General features: G+C 43.2%; 2 protein-coding genes across 3 annotated transcripts in view; one reads left to right on the top strand and one right to left on the bottom strand.

The window, feature by feature from the left end:
• The window catches only part of SYN3 (synapsin III), a 183968-nt gene that overhangs the window by 69718 nt on the left and 98109 nt on the right, over positions 1–16141 (bottom strand). The gene's annotated exons all lie outside the window — the stretch shown is intronic.
• The window catches only part of TIMP3 (TIMP metallopeptidase inhibitor 3), a 49375-nt gene continuing 44771 nt past the window's right edge, over positions 11538–16141 (top strand). The window contains exon 1 of the mRNA XM_082241230.1: positions 11538–12023. Coding sequence (XP_082097356.1) covers positions 11888–12023 — 136 coding nt within the window. The 5' untranslated portion in view covers positions 11538–11887. The remainder of the gene's footprint in view (positions 12024–16141) is intronic.

The following is a 16141-nucleotide window of genomic DNA, read 5'->3' as shown; positions in this document are numbered from 1 at the left end:
CATATCTCCCTTTGGTGCCTTTGAGCTGGTAAACAAAAAATTCTAACAAGGAGTCCAAAACAACCAACCACCATAAGTCCAGAAATATCTATGATCTGAGAACCTACCAATATTCAGTTCTGAAATTGAGAAAGGATTTCAGCATGTAAGCGTGGAACATACAGCAGGTCCTCCAACTTCTGGCATTAATATGGAATATTTGAAGCTCAAAGTAATGGGTTTTCAGTTTTCTCTTGAAGAATTTACTACTCTTGATGTAAGAACAGCGGGGGTTGGGATGAGTGAGACAATCTGTGCTTCGGGCCATATATCTGCCACCCTCTTGTCAACTTTCTAAGACTATGCTTGAAAAATGTATGAGGGAAAATTCCATAACACTGAGGAAACAGAAGCCTTGATATATTTGCATCAACAGCACTAGAATTTAACTACCCACTTCAGAGCTTAGATTGACTGTGGATCTGTATTGGAAGGGATAGCCTTTTTGTATTGGAAGTGGGACATGATGAGGTATGCTTTTTTTTTTACTTTGGGCTATTAGGAAATAGATAGTACAGCTTAAAGCAAATTCACTCATACAGGTACGCAGAAGGTTGACCGTGAGCTATGATCTTATATGGAGAACCGCCAGCAGATTACTGAAGGCTCAGTTTCCTGTGGTGACTGGATGCAAACTGTTGAAAGAGGAACTTTCCCCCAGTGAATGCACACATTACCTGTCTGGAGAGCTGCATTGCAAAATTTGGAGAAATGTGAATTTCAAGGGATGGCCGTGTTTCAATTTGTGTTTTGTTTCAAAAAGCACAAATTCAGTACATTTGCCTTTACATGTGTTTCTCTCCCATTCCTAATCCTTATTGGGCTGTTTTGGGTTCCTGCCCCCACCTTAGGGTTCTTTTCCCCCTCTTGAAATATATTTTTGTACTTCTGCAAACTTTGGGGCTTCCCTGAGTCTGCTGCTACCTTCCCTGCCCCTTCTCCTACATAAGGATTCGTTCCTTGTATGTTGTATGTTCCTTGGAAGAATGTCAGAATGTGAAAGATAGATACCAACACACTTCTTCAAATATCATTCATGCCCTGTTCGTCTTAGTGTATCCGACAGCATCTCTTTCAAGATATGCCAATAAGACACTTCAACCGCAATTACAGCTACATCTGCTCCTGAACTCCACCAGCATGCAGCCACAATGCCACTGAGCTGCTTTAAAGTACCCTTAAAAATGCGAAGCATTCCAGACATTTTAATTGCAGCACATTGCATAAGCCAGGAGCTGGTTCACACAAAGGAACAATGGGGGGGGGGCGAGGTAATTTTGATTTTTAACCACTCTATCCCTTATTCAATGCCAGACACAAAAGCACAGAGAATTCCACTGCCTGTTGCCTTTCTGAAGTGCCTCATTTTTCTGAAATCTGTTTGTTTCATTTTAAAAAATCTACTAATGCCTTTCAGAGTTGAATGGTAAACACTTGAAGTTGAAACTGGCTCTCCCGGAATGAAAAGGATGATCAAAGAAAAAGAAGGGGAATGAGTGGTTGGACTAGCTTTCATCACCATTCCCAAGGCTTTTCATTCGGGACTTGTGTGCTAGGCTGAAAAATGGGGTCTCCAGTACTAAGAACCTAGACTGGACCAGCATCCGCTTTCCCACAGTGACAAACTGTATGCTTCTGTGAAGCCCATGAAGACTAGTAAATAGCCCAAGGTTGGCCATGTACTTTACAAAGGACTGCCTCTCATTCAAGAGGACAGTTCTCTGTTTGATAGCATCCTATATATGAAAGCTATTCCGCTCCTGGTTGAGATTTCTTAAGATGAAACTGCAATTGACCTGGTATATAAAGGAATTTCCCAGTGATAGTGTGGCTGACTATTGCTTTGCAAAGCAGCTCTTCCACCACTGAAGATAAGCAACAAAACCTCTTTTACACACCAGAGAATTTCCCAAATTATTCTCCTCAGTGGGTTTTGAACTGTTGCTCCTCTGTGTAAGGGGCTTCTTCTACACAAAACCATGCCAACATTGTTACAAGCAGAACTCCATTCATCTCAGCAGCTAGGCAGCCCCTCAATGTGTGCTCTGTAGCACAACCAGATAAGATAGATAGATAGATAGATAGATAGATAGATAGATATAGATAGATAGATAGATAGATAGATAGATAGATAGATAGATAAATTTATTGTCATTGTCCGTATATACACAGTATACACAACAACGAAAATCAAACACCCACCCAAAGACCGGGTTCACACATACATCTGCACGCATCTCCGACACTCCCATCCCATTCAGACACAATCCATAAAACACAACACAATCCAGAACATAGCATGACCCACTAAAGGCACAACATAACCTAAAACCTATCTCATTCCTTCCTACTCCCTGCTCCAAACAGTACCTTAGTATCAATTTGGAAGCAAAAGGGTGACACTTTAGGGACTTCTTAGGTCTCAGGGAGCCCCCAAGCCCATAAAAACTGCTAACTTATTTTTGGTGTCCCCATTTCCCTCCCAAACTGATAGGCATGCAACCCCTTAAGTGTGCTATTGGAGAGATTGACAATAAGCAATAGATATGGGTTAAGCCTTAAGCCTGACTGACTTGGAATGAACTTTGGTTTTGCCGATGTGTTATTAACAGCATTCTAATCTTGGGTCAAGTGCTCATGTCCTCCATAACTTTTGATGTAAGATCCTTCTGGGATGAGAGTAACTCTAGAAAAAATTAGGAATTCTATCTGCATAATTTATTTGTAATGTGAAGCATGGGGAAATGGTGCAGACCCACCTGCCTCTGACAAGCAGACAGGAAGGTGGATTGACTCCTCTCTAACCTCCTAGAAGAAGTTGAGAAGTTGTTGAAATGTTATAGGCATGTTGAGGAGTGAGAAAGAGCCATAGATGCAGCTTTCAAAGAAACCACAAGGAAGCAATTTTCTCCCTAAGCATAATGTATGAAGAACGCCGACACAAGGAAGGAATTTATGGAGGCTTTATTCTCAGCCTTTCTAAGTGCAAATAAATTGTAGCTCGCAAACACAAATGGCTTTTTAACGTCTCAGAAAAGGTGTCTTGTAAGAGTACAGAGAATTAGATCCTTGTGTTAGAGAATCAACGAAAGGTATGACTCCTGCTTTTAATGTAGCCTGAAATGGTTACAGCGGGATTTCTGACGCCAGGGCACAGTGTGAGGCAAGGGGAGTTCTATAGTTGAGCTGAGGGGGAACGGCTTCATTTCAGCAAGAAGGTGTCTGCTTCCTGCCACTGAAAACATGGGGCTTAGTTACTAGCTGGCATATAGTAGAGAAGGACAGTCTCAAGCCTTTGGTGGGTTAAAAGCAAGTTCTTGCTGGATGCACATTTTGGCACTGCACTGCTAACAACGATCAGTCATCTAGTTATTTGTTTCAAATAATCAAAGTTGCTCCCAAATCCCCAAAAATAAATATCCTGGAAGAAAGGCTCACAGTGACACCTTTGAAGAATGTTCAGAAACTTGGTTCAAATAAAGCTTCTGCCAGGCTGCTGACTGGGACCAGTCGGTGGGAACACTGTATTCTGGTCCATTTTAAAGTACATGCTTAAAGCACTACATGGCTTAGGATGCAGGTAGCTGAAGGGAGGCCTGCTCCTATACCAATATGCCTGTACATTGAGAGGCTCCTCCAGGTCCTCCACCATTGGGTGGTGACCAGAGAAAGAGCCTTCTCAGAGGTGGCACTTCTCTGTTTTTAAAAATTCTATCCCACCCAATTCTTGGAAGGAACCTAAGGCAGCTAACAAATAAGATAATAATAACACAGTATAAAAATAAATAGTCACCCCAGAATTAAGCCCAATTAAAAAAAAAATCAAAAGAGAAACCATAAAAAGCTAAAATAAATTTCACAAAATTCAGAATGACAGAGGAGTCTTCCAAATGCTGAATTTAAGCCAGCAAAACATAATTCAGTCAAAGGCCCTTGCGAAAAGCTATGTCTCCACCCAGGACTTTCCCAGAGAGGCCCACCTGATGCTAACGTTACTATCTTTTCAAGCCCCCAGGAAAAGACTTTTATCTCCCCAAATTTTAAAATGCATTAAAATGTATTAATGATGATGCCATTTGAGTTTTATTTGCATTTTGTTTTTGTAAGGCACCTTGGAAGGTTGTTCTGAAGGGCAGTATGTAATTAATTAAATAAAACAAGCACATTTCCCCCCTCCCTTAAAACATCAGAAATCAAATAGAATGTACTGTCAGAATAAAAAGTTTATCAAAATTTGCCTGGGTCTCTCTCTTGGGAGTTCTGGAACTGTGGGGCAACTCCTGAGAAGGCCCTGCCTCTTATACCTGCCAATCATCAGCCACTGTAGGTGGTGAGAGAGCAGAGTCGAAAACCAATCCTAGGACTCAAGCAGGTTCACATGAGTGAAAGATAACCTAGTCTTAGGCCACTCAGAGGTCTAAAGGTTAAGATGAACACTTTAAATTAAGCACAGACAGTTGGTATAAGAGCCATATAGATCCTACCAGCTTTCTGGCGGTTACATTTTAAACCATTTGCAGTTTCTGAATAGTTTGTTTTTAAAGAAAGCTACATGCTTATGTCTTTATAAGTACAGCCCTAGGTTTAGAATATTGCAATTGTCTAACCTAGTAATTCAGGGAAGGAAGAGCTAATCTTTTTGCTAGTGTCGTAGCTGGATGCCATGCTTGTGAGTTGTGCCTGATTTTTACTGAATGCTTAAAAAAAATGTTCTGCAAGGACATTTAAAACAGTGGGATAATAAAAAGTTCAGACAAATGGGAACACTATTTATAGACTGCTACATTGACGTAAGGCTTCATTGTGGACGCACAGTGAATTGAGATAAGTAGAAACTTATAATAGTAAATGTTAAAAAGGGATACTATCACACACACACACACACACACACACACTGGACTTATAGCTGATATCTACTAATAGAACCATGCTGATAAAGCCAAGTAAGACCATGGTATTTATAGATAGGCAGGGGTATGTTTACAGGTGAGTAGATTATCTCCTCTTTGCAGCTGCTCCCCAACAATGGCTGTCGACCAGAGTTCTCCCGCCTTGCTCACTAAGCAGTAGCCCCCTATTGTAACAGCACATAGCCCTGCATAAGCTACTTCCCACAGCAAACTATAGAAAGGATAAGCGATTGACGAGAACCAGAGATCTGCAGCCAAGGATTTGGTTGGTTATTGTATCAAGATATAAAACATAGTGCAGCCGTGTTGTGTTCTATGGGGCCAAGTCCATCCCCACCAACAGCTCTCCTCAGTCAATGACTGAGGATTTGTTTAAGCCAAACCTTTATGGGTGGCAATATCTCCCTCACATTTCTGCCTTTCCCCTTCTTTCTTTGGCCATTCAGCATCCTCAGCCTGCTTTCTGACTTGGACTGACTAGCCCAGAGCCTCATGCACCACTCACTGTCAATGGCACAAACAGCACTCACCAAACTGAGCTTTTTGGGGGTTTTTTTGTAGCTGCTCTCATTTGTGAATACTGTATGACTTGACCCTTCCCCTCAGCGGTTAGAATATCCATGATTTTTTTTCCTGACAGAAGTTCTACCACGGGGAGGAAATAACAACAATGACAATATTATTAATTATTTGTTGCTCGTCTGACTTTGTTGTCCCAGCCACTCGATTGCTCCCAACAAAATATTTAAAAATACAATAAACACCAAACATTTAAAACTTCCCTAGACAAGGCTTACTTCAGATGTCTTCCAAGTCTGCATGTTTGTAAGCAGGCACTGGTTAGAGCTAATGTTTAACTAGCTAGCTGTATGAAAATGAGAATCTTGCATTCTCATCGCACTCCAGTGTTACCAAGAAACAGAACCCAGGTAGATGAAGGAGTGGAGCTACGAATTCAACATCAGGCTTGATTCTCAATGGCCAGTTGAGAATTGCAAGGAGATTTAGCCCTTACCAATGGTGTCTCCAAGAGCACCCCTTTACATTTCTCCCAAAAGTGAATACAGTGGTATCTCGGGTTACATACGCTTCAGGTTACATACGCTTCAGGTTACAGACTCCGCTAATCCAGAAATAATACCTTGGTTTAAGAACTTTGCTTCAGGATGAGAACAGAAATCATGCTCTGGTGGTGCAGAGGCAGCTGGAGCCCCATTAGCTAAAGTGGTGCTTCAGGTTAAGAACAGTTTCAGGTTAAGAATGAACCTCCGGAACGAATTACGTACTTAACCCGAGGTACCACTGTAGTTGCTTCTCACTTCTATCTTATTCTGCCTGTGGAGGCACACTGACATTGGGGAAAACAGGAGAGAAGGGGATGTGTGATGCCAATGTTTGGAATGGGCTTTTCTTTAGTTTTGGGTGTGAAAGCAATATAGTATGGGGAAAGAAGTATGCATGGTCTATTCTATGTGAGTTAGAATGGAACAGGAAAGTTATGAATAAGATGACTCAAGCAGTGGAGAAATGTGGCCAGTTGCCAATACAATTACATTCACAGGGTTCTGTTGTTTCAGAAGCAGTTACCTTTAGGATTCTAGAGCTCCCTTGCTATTAACTGATAATCTCATTTAAAAATTGAGTAATAGTGTCCTTGAAGATACCAGAGCCTTTTAGTTCCTGTCTAGAGACAGTTCACCCTCTTCAGGCATCTTTTGGGAATGGCATCTCAGATATTCCTTGCTGGGAAGAGAAGTCAGGAGTGAACAACCAAGATGGACTTGGGAATTTGACAGATGGAGAACAGAGGGATCTTAATTGGAATGTAGCAAAGGCAGACCTCGAGAAGCACTGGAAACCCGAGCCATGCAAATAAAAGATCAATTGAATCTTTAATGATCTCAAATGACGAGCAACATATTTTCTTCTTCTCTCCAATAAATCCCCCAAAGCCCCAGTCTCTTGGAACACAGTGCCCTCTAGCATAATTCTCAGACACATTCCAAACTGACTTGGGAAGGGAAATATGTTCTAAAGGAAACTTCTGCTCTGGTAGTGTTGGCAGCCTACTTCAGAAATAACTTATCACCTTTTGAGAGTTGCAAGGTGCACATATTTCTTACTCTATGTTTATCTGTGTACCAATTACAACATAGCATAGATAGAGCTGTGAATGGAAAAGTCTACAATTCAAAAATTTCATCTCCACTAGGAACCCACTAGGTGGCCATAGGCAGGCAAGTGTATTCTGCTCTCATCTGTAATATAATAATATAATGCTGGTCTCCTTTGCCAGGGTGAATGGGTTAAAGGATTAATAAATTCACATCCACCACCACCGTATATTGAAAGCACTATTATACCACTTCCATTGCCATGGAAAATCCTGGGAACTGTAGTTTGTTAAGGGTGTTGGGAATTTTAGCTCTGTGAGGATAGCACCATTAACAAATTACAGTTCCTAGATTTCTACATTGACTGTTAAAGTAGTTGAATACAGCTTTAAATGTATGGTGCGGGTGTGATCTAATATAGTGTATGGGAAGCACTTTGAATATTATAAGTACTACATACGTAAATGCTGGGTATTATTGAAGCAGCTGTCTTAAGCACACTTACTTGGAAGGGAGCCTCACTGAGCTTGGCAGGAGACTGAGTAAACATGCTTATGATTGTTCTCAAGGGCTTGGGCAGGCACCTAGCTGAGATAAACAGTAGGCAAGTGTGGCCCCTTGGGAAAAATACCCCACAACTTCTGAGGTTTCATGTCCTCTGCACAATTTCATAGCAAAGCATATATACCCCCCAACAACTGCACTAGAGAGTTTTCAATTAATTATATAAGGCTTGTTTCAGATTATAGTCTAAGCATGCCAGATAAGAGCTCATTATGCACTATGGGTTACCTTATCCTGGGGTGCAACCTCTTAGCCTCATCCGAGCAAGAACAAAGATAACTTGGGCTTCATTATTTGATGATACAGCACTATTTTAATTTTCTTACAAAGGATATATTTCATGTGACATGGTACACTCTAATTACAGGGTTTTCCATCCTCCCGAAGGAGGTTGGAGAGGAGAAAATTGATCTGGGAGTTAAGGAATTGATTCAAAGTCTACACACAAAGGTAACACAGAGAGGGAATTTCAATTTTGTTCTCTACTGATCCTGCCCCTATTGCAAAACATTAAGTGCGGATATAATGCTAGCTTTTCTTGTTGTTACCATAGCTAATAGATTGGGGCAGGCTGAAAAATTTATATGCTCCCTCACTGCACACCCTGGCACCTCTGGAGCAATATCAAGCACACACCTTATCATGCCGGTTTCAAAGGACTGGTCTCATTTTCATTAAGGTTTATTAGATTTCTTACATTCACTGTAAATTCCAAATGCAGGTTAAAGGTAAAGGGACCCCTGAACTTTAGGTCCAGTCACGGACGACTCTGGGGTTGCGGCGCTCATCTCACTTTATTGGCCGAGGGAGCCGGCGTACAGCTTCCGGGTCATGTGGCCAGCATGACTAAGCCGCTTCTGGCGAACCAGAGCAGTGCATGGAAACAGCGTTTACCTTCCCACCAGAGCAGTACCTCTTTATCCATTTGCACTTTGTGCATTTGAACTGCTAGGTGAGCAGGAGCTGGGACCGAGCAATGGGAGCTCACCCCGTTGAGGGTTTTCGAACTGCCGACCTTCTGATCGGCAAGCCCTAGGCTCTGTGGTTTAACCCACAGCACCACCCGTGTCCCAAATGCAGGTCAGAACAATGTAAAAATACAATATTAAAGCCTATAATATCACACATATACAATATTAAACTTAAATCTTAATTGTGGCATTTTGGGTGATGCTCCGATAATGCAGCTGTGAACGTCTCCCCTCAATAAAGAAAAGAAAAAAGCCCCCTGCGCTGCCATCAGACTTCAGTTGTGGTCTTGAGTATGTGGTGCCTATGGCAGTTTCTCGAGTTTGCGCATGTGCTCGTGGGCCATAAAAGGTTGGTGACCCCAGTTTTAGCAGCACAATGTAGGGCTAGCAATGCCAAAATCTTCTAAATCCCAATAATAGAGTTCTGACATCACACACAGTGGTCTAATGTGATTAATCACCCTGCCCTGTCTTTCCAGGATAATAAGGTTGCCTTGTTACATCTTGCATCTGACAGTTTCCTTTGCTGTGATTCTGTCTCTGCCATATGATCCCACAGGGGAACGGAGCAAAAGAATACAAACAATTCCTCCCCATAAATTGCAGAGAGTATTGCAATTGCTGAAATATGCACCAATATTAAGAGTTGGAAGATGATGGGGCTTTTCCAAACTCAGTTCTAAACAGCTGACTTTATAAACTCATAGTGACAGGGAGGCTTTGAGTGGAACTTTTTTGAGCATTACACAACTCAACATCAAATAATGGTTTTCCAGTGCCAAGACAACATGCATCATTCCCCCACTAGCACATTTGTTTATTGAGGAAAGAAATGTGACATTAATGTGTTGCCGCACTTTCCCCTTACATAAAAAGATAAAAAGGCATTTAAAATGGAATTCCTTTCTACTATCTCTAATTCAGAATTAGCTTGCACCCCATGAACATATCCACACATATAGGATTTAGCTATTTTCTCAAGGCACTCCTTGAGCTGTAAGGTTGTCATAGGTATCGCAAAGCAGAATTATTTGCATCTTCACTATATTTCAGCCCCCAGGATGCTTTAGGAGTAAACATGAGTTAAATTTAAATGAAAAGAACCAAAGTTGGTACATAGCATATACCATTCTTCTTGTGGCTTCCAGCCTGTTTCAAAGGTGTGATAAACACGCAGAAAACCAGGTTTGACTCAGATGACCTGCATTAGCCCAGTTTTGACAGGATCCAGTTTCCACACGATGGAAACTAAGTCAAAGCCTCGTGTGTGAAACATCCACCATGAATGGGGGATTTCCACTTGAGTTTTTCTTAAAAAAAAATAATTAAAAAATCATAGACTTGGATTGCTAGAATAGGTTTGGTAGGAAAATAAACAAAATTAGACAGGTGCTCTGTCCAACCCCCATAAGAATGTAAGAAAAGCCCCCTTGGATCAGGCCAATGGCCTGTCCAGCCAAGCATCCTGTTCTCACAGTGGCCAGCCAGGTTGAAATATACTCAGAGTCCTGTAGTGATTTCATGCTCTTCGTTGCAGCTTGTAAAACAGTGATTTAATTGCCCCCCAAACCTCAGGCTTCTATATACATTATTTACACAATGAGTTCCGTCTGATTGGCTGATTCTGCTTCCCTCCTGGAGCCTGATTGGTCTTCTCCTGCAAGCCAATCAGTTGTTTCATTCTAGGATCCTACTTGCCTATTGTTCTAGGATCCAAGCTTAGTACATAACACAGGTGCCTGCAGGAAGCCCACAAGTGAGACATGAGCTCAGCAGTATGCTGCCCACTTGTGATTCCCAGCCACTGGTATTCAGAAGCACAGGGCCTCTGACAGTGGAGGCAGAACGCAGCCCTTGTGGGCAGGATACGTTGGTAACCTTGCAATCCATGGCTTTGTCTAATCCTCCTTTAAAGTCCTACAAGTTGGTGGCTGCCATTGCCTTCTGGGGGAGTGAGTTCCAAGCAGGACATGAGTGCATCAGCACTCTCAACCACTTGTGAGTCCCAACAACTGGTATTCAAAAGCTATTTATCTGCTTATTGATTAATATCTCGCCTTCCTCCTCAAAGGAGCCCACGGTGCCAAACAAGAAGTGATAAACAATCTCGTTCAAACAATTTTGCAGAGCCTCCCAGAATCTGAAAATATTGCTGGGGAGAGGGGTCCCACTCCACATATTCAATCACAAGATGCTATTGACTATTTGAATGTCAATGTCCATCAACTTGGCCGGGACCCCCTTAAATATTTTACACTCGGGGAGGGGGGTAAAGAATGAAGGGACCTCGGCCCCTAGGATTTGGCTCTTATGTCCCAGAGTGGCTTGCAAAGCATGTCATATGGGGTGGGATGGGCAGCACTGTGGACTAGTTATGGGAGCAGTCATAGGTGTCGACTCCCTGGGGCCCTGGGTGCCCGAGCACCCACAAAATTCTCCATGAAGGGGCCAGGCACCCACGAATTTCGGTGCCAGGGCATGCATGCTGCGTGGCCCTCACAGCCCCAGGCACCCACGGTCGCGGGCCAAGCTGGCACTCCTGGGAGCAGTTCTGTGCCCACTTGGTTCGGTCTTTGGGACGCGCAGTCAGTCCTGCTGCCTCTTGGCCGTGCCCTCTCCTTCCAGCAGTTCTTGGCGACCTGTTGGGTGGGGATGAGGCGGCGGTGGCCGGAGCCTCCTTTGCAGCGTCAGGTAGCAAGAAGCACGTCCCGATTAACCTATTCTCCTCCTCCTCCCCGTTCCTTTTCCGCGCGCACCAGGCGGCTCCTCTTGCCAGAAATCCCGTTCGCAGCCCCCCAGCCAGCGCATACAGTCAACGCACACATTATTCCCTATATGGAGCTGAATGCCTTGTTGCGACCCCGCCTCCAGTGAGGTTGAGTGGTGGTGCTTTTTTTTTTTTTTTGGTAGCCGCTCCCCTTTTCCTGAGGGATGAGGTAATGCGGGGCTCCGATTGGTCCGGGGGGCGGCACCCCAAGAGCCCGAGAGGGGCGCGATCAAGGCTATAACTCCCCGCAGCAGCCGAGAGCGGAGAAGGCAGAGAGGCGCTCAGCGGGGTTCGAACTCGTGCAGCAGAGAATCGAATTTCTGTTGAGAAGAGGTGGAAGGAAACGCAGCAACAGAAAGTCCCGCAAGATCCAGCCTGCAGTCTCTTCTTCTTCTTCGCCGCCGCCGCCGCCGCCGCCGCCAAGTAGAAGAGGGAGGCAGGGGGCTGCAGAAAACTCAACAGTTTTGCAGAGACCCTCCACCCTTTCTCCGGTCCGTGTGAGAGAGTAACTGTTCGGGCAGGATGATCAGGAGCATGTCCGGGTGCGTGCTGAGCCTTCTCATGCTGCTCTGCAGCTGGAGCCTGAGTGACTTGCTGGTGGAATCTTGTACCTGCGTCCCAATTCACCCCCAGGATGCTTTCTGCAACTCTGACATTGGTAAGTGTACAGTTCCCTCTGCAGTCGTCCTGTCCTGCCCCCCCCCGCCCCCCGCTAACGGGCAGCATTATTGGCTCCTGGGGGCTTCTTAACCTCCCTGGTGCCATAGATTTGAAGAACCGGTGGTTGCTTTCAGAAAACGCACGCAGGTGTGCCTGCGTTTTGATGCCCATCGTTTTAACTTTAAGCACTGCACAGTACTGAACCGGTGGAGTCTCAGTGCAAAGCCATTTGACTGAGACGTGCTGTCGGATCTCTCAGTGACACAGACCTGCTTTGCAAGAGAGCTAAGCAGTTTTGCAAAATTCTAAGACAAACCTCCCCGTTGCGTTTCCTTTTCTTCCTCCTCTCTTGTATGCTCTCTTTCTTATACATTGTACGAGTGGAGTTCACGATTGCTTGCGGTGTTATGAAGTTTAGTGATATTCAGAAAGTTCTCTGATCCAGTGTGAGCTGATTATGTCAGGGCTCAGTTTCCGGAAGAATTAGGAAGGAAAGCAGCTTCAGAGCATACCAGAGGGAGCCTAGCACATTTGATGGATTTCACCAGTTCCAGAGAAGGAACAGCGAATAATGCACTTCCGGATGTGCCAATCCTTTGATGTTCTACCCAACCTGACTTCAATTAAACTATGAAATGCAGTTAAAAATAAAGGGGAGAACTGATCTAGATTTCAGTGATGCATGTTTACACTTCTCTCTGTGTTGGCATATTCTTGAAGAAATATTGTAGATAAGTATTTAAAAAACAATGCTTCTTATAATCAGAGAGTCTTCTAGGGTGGGAGGAAAAGTACAACATGGATTTATAGGCTATAGTAACAGACTGTGAAACTGGCTTCTTTCCTACACAGACAAAAACAAAACTGAAGGTGTGTGTGCAGCCAAAATGTCCTTTATACTTGCTCAAGTAGCTGGGTTAGTGTCAAGCAAATACTAAAACAAGAACACGGGACAAATTCTCCTGCTCGAAGGGCCAGTGCCCAGCAACTTGAAAATAGTGTTATTCACAGCAATTAGTCACAACTGTATTTATCGGCTCCTCATTCTCATAATGTTGAACGCAGTGTCAAGGAAAAGACATTGCAGGCTTTCTGTTCAGTGTGCTTTGAACTGGGCAGGTTCATAAACTGTGTCGTGTTTTCAGGGAATCAAAACAAAAGAAGTGTGGTCCTTGGCTTTCTGAAATCACTATGTGTATTCTGTATATATGCACAGTTGTCACAAGGGAGAGAGGAACAAGTTAAAATGGCTCATTTGTAAATGCATTGCGTAGTTTTCCTTTCTGAAAAATGTAGTTCATAAGCACCCTGACTTTTTACAGTCAACCAGTGGAGTAACAGTGCACTCCTCCTCTGTCTGATATGGCGCTATTAACTGACCACATATAGCCATACTTGGTCTCTCAGAGTCTATTGCAACAGTTTTGAAACTTTTTCTTCTGGACACTTACAATACAATTCTGTGCTTAGCATCCCCCTTAGCGGCTTGAAATGGATCTCAGAAGTCCCCTAGCTCCTTGTGCTGCACTGTTATCCCAGAACAATTACTTGAGAGGCTCATCCCAAGACTTTTGTGACACTCATGGTTGCATTTTGACCCACAGTGATAGGGGCCAACGTGGTGCCCTCCAAATGTTATTGAACTATGATCCCCATCATCCCTGATCATTGACCATGTTGGCTGGGGCTCCGCGTTGGCTACTCCTGAAAATATCTTGAAAATGGCATGTCTAGTATATATGCCCATACTCATTATGTCCAGATAATAACAGGCAAAGGTTGTGATCTCTGAGTGACATTTACTGCCAAGTTGGGGATTATGTGGCCCTCCATATGTTGTTGGAATACAGCTCTTATCGGCCTCAGCCAACATGGTCAGTGATCAAGGATGATGAAGAGTACTGCAGTAATCTCACAACATCTGGAGGGCTGCAGGTTACACCCCCCCCTCCCGCTTTACAGAAAGGTAAAAAAGCTGTACGATAAAAGTGGTGCCCTCTCTAGATCTGTTCTGGTAGTGCGGATCCCTTTATACTGCAGATCCAGATAGCTGTAGGGTGAGTGGCTGTGCAAAGGCATCCATCCATGTGGTGGTTTGACCAATATGTTTAATACTCCACATAAGTGCTGCCACTTCCTTTGGGGGGTGAATTACTTGCATGGTATGCTAAACATGCTGGTGGAGCAACCAAGTGGTGAAAGCATTTACATGGACCTCAACAGGCATGGAGGTGATAATACCTCCACTTTTGCTTTTTACACCTGAAGGTGAAATGATGCAGGAAAATGGCCTCTCTTCCGAACTATGCTGTAACTGCTTCATATTGTTTCCTAGTAAAGCTGGCCCTGAATGCTGAGATGGAAAAGGTTTTATAAATATGGATTGATATGGAAAACTCTGCTTTTCTCTCTCTGAATGTCATTCTAAGTAGTTAGCCTATAACTCCCACTGAAAGTTAAAAATAAAATAAAAATCAAGAACGAGGGTTAGAGATTTTAGCTAAGTCCATTTATTCATGTCTAGTTTAGGTACTATGTTGGGAACGGAAAGCCACAAAAAACTTTGCATGTTAAAAAAGTGCTGGGAGAGTTGCAGTTTTACTTGAATAATTTTAGATTGGAAAATCCTGCAAATGGACAGCTGAAAGTTCACTGGAAGATTTTTAATGTTGCTCCTTTCTTTGTGTTGTAGGAGTAGGTGGATCAGTTTAGAGGCCACTGCCATTGAGAGTTTGCATTTTTCTGAAAATGGGAATACTTTCAAAGCTCATTTGTGTGCTCTTCCACGTGCTTCTAATGTACTCTGATGCATGAGATTGTATTGTGCTCTTAATCATAAATGCTGTGATTTCTCAGCGTACTATAAATACTGGTGTCTATGTGGCAGCAAAGAGGGTAGAATTGAGTGTGAATAACAAGAGTGATTTTGGCTGAAGTGAAAATTAATAAGTACGTTTTGGATTAGCTCTACTGCTGGGTTTGCTTTCACAGTCAAGGGGTTGGGACAAGACACAGGGAACAATCCAAACCCAAGTTCTGTCAGGATGAGCGAAGTGTGGAATAGATGGACCTCTGGCTGAGCTGGAAAACCACTCCAACTCATACTTTCTAGGCATGGGACAAGCAGAAGTGGGGGCGAGCCCTGAATTTTTTACGGCATATCAGTAGATACGTGTTTTAAACTCACTCTGTTAAATGAAGCATGAATCTGATCCAGCTGTAGTAACAAATTATTCTAGTGACTCAAAGATAGCACAGTCTCTTAATTGTTGATGGTGTGAATAAGCTCCTAGTAGGCAGACTCTTTATGCTAATTCAGTGTCAAATTCTGAATTATCTACATTTTATTTTTAAATCATAGCTTCAGAATTGGAGTTAGTTGCAAGCTGAACTGAAACTGGGGCAGAGTGTAACTTTTACCACAAAGTGTAAACACTAGAGAACAGCATATAAAGTGGAAGATTAACAGAATTTCCAATACTAAGAGTCTATTTTTCGTTTTAAACATGTCTTATCCACAATGCTGCGAAGCACACTGTGGTCTGTGAAGGGCCAAGTCCTTCGGTCAACTACCAGCCCTGCCAGCATCTCTTTAGTAAACACTGCCATGCTCCTGAAGAGCCAAAAGAGGAAGAATTGGATCCAAACTTCTAGCTGACGAAGACATAAGTGTTTCCATGGAGACTTGTAGCAGTGTACCAGAGCAGGGTTTAGGCAGACTAAACTACATGCTGGTTGATAAAACAAATTGTGTATGTGTAATAGAGTGGGGAGAAGAAGGTTTTTTAGGCTTGGCAGAAACTCTGTACAGCTCTTCAGATTCCTGGCAAAAATGCATGTCTTAGGGAGGAGTCAGTGTAGCAAGAACAGGTGCTTCAGAAAAGGCTGCCAGGACAGATCTGTTCACATTGTCCCTGTGACTCTGCAAGTCAATGAAGTAGTTAGAAAGCATCCTGGAAAACGTTTTCTTTCTTCTTTTTCTTTTTTAAAAAGGAAATGCTAATGTGGTTTCAGAAGGAGCTGGATAATGCTTGCATCTTGTAAAAACACACACACACTTGCTTGAATTCAGGTACTAGGGTGAGCTCATTCATTTCTTTGTACTGGTGTATGACA

The sequence above is a fragment of the Podarcis vaucheri genome (assembly GCF_965113315.1).
Source record: "Podarcis vaucheri genome assembly, chromosome: 10".
NCBI classification, from domain to species: domain Eukaryota; kingdom Metazoa; phylum Chordata; class Lepidosauria; order Squamata; family Lacertidae; genus Podarcis; species Podarcis vaucheri.
The sequence above is the reverse complement of the archived record's forward strand: the minus strand, read 5'-3'. Positions and strand labels throughout refer to the sequence as shown.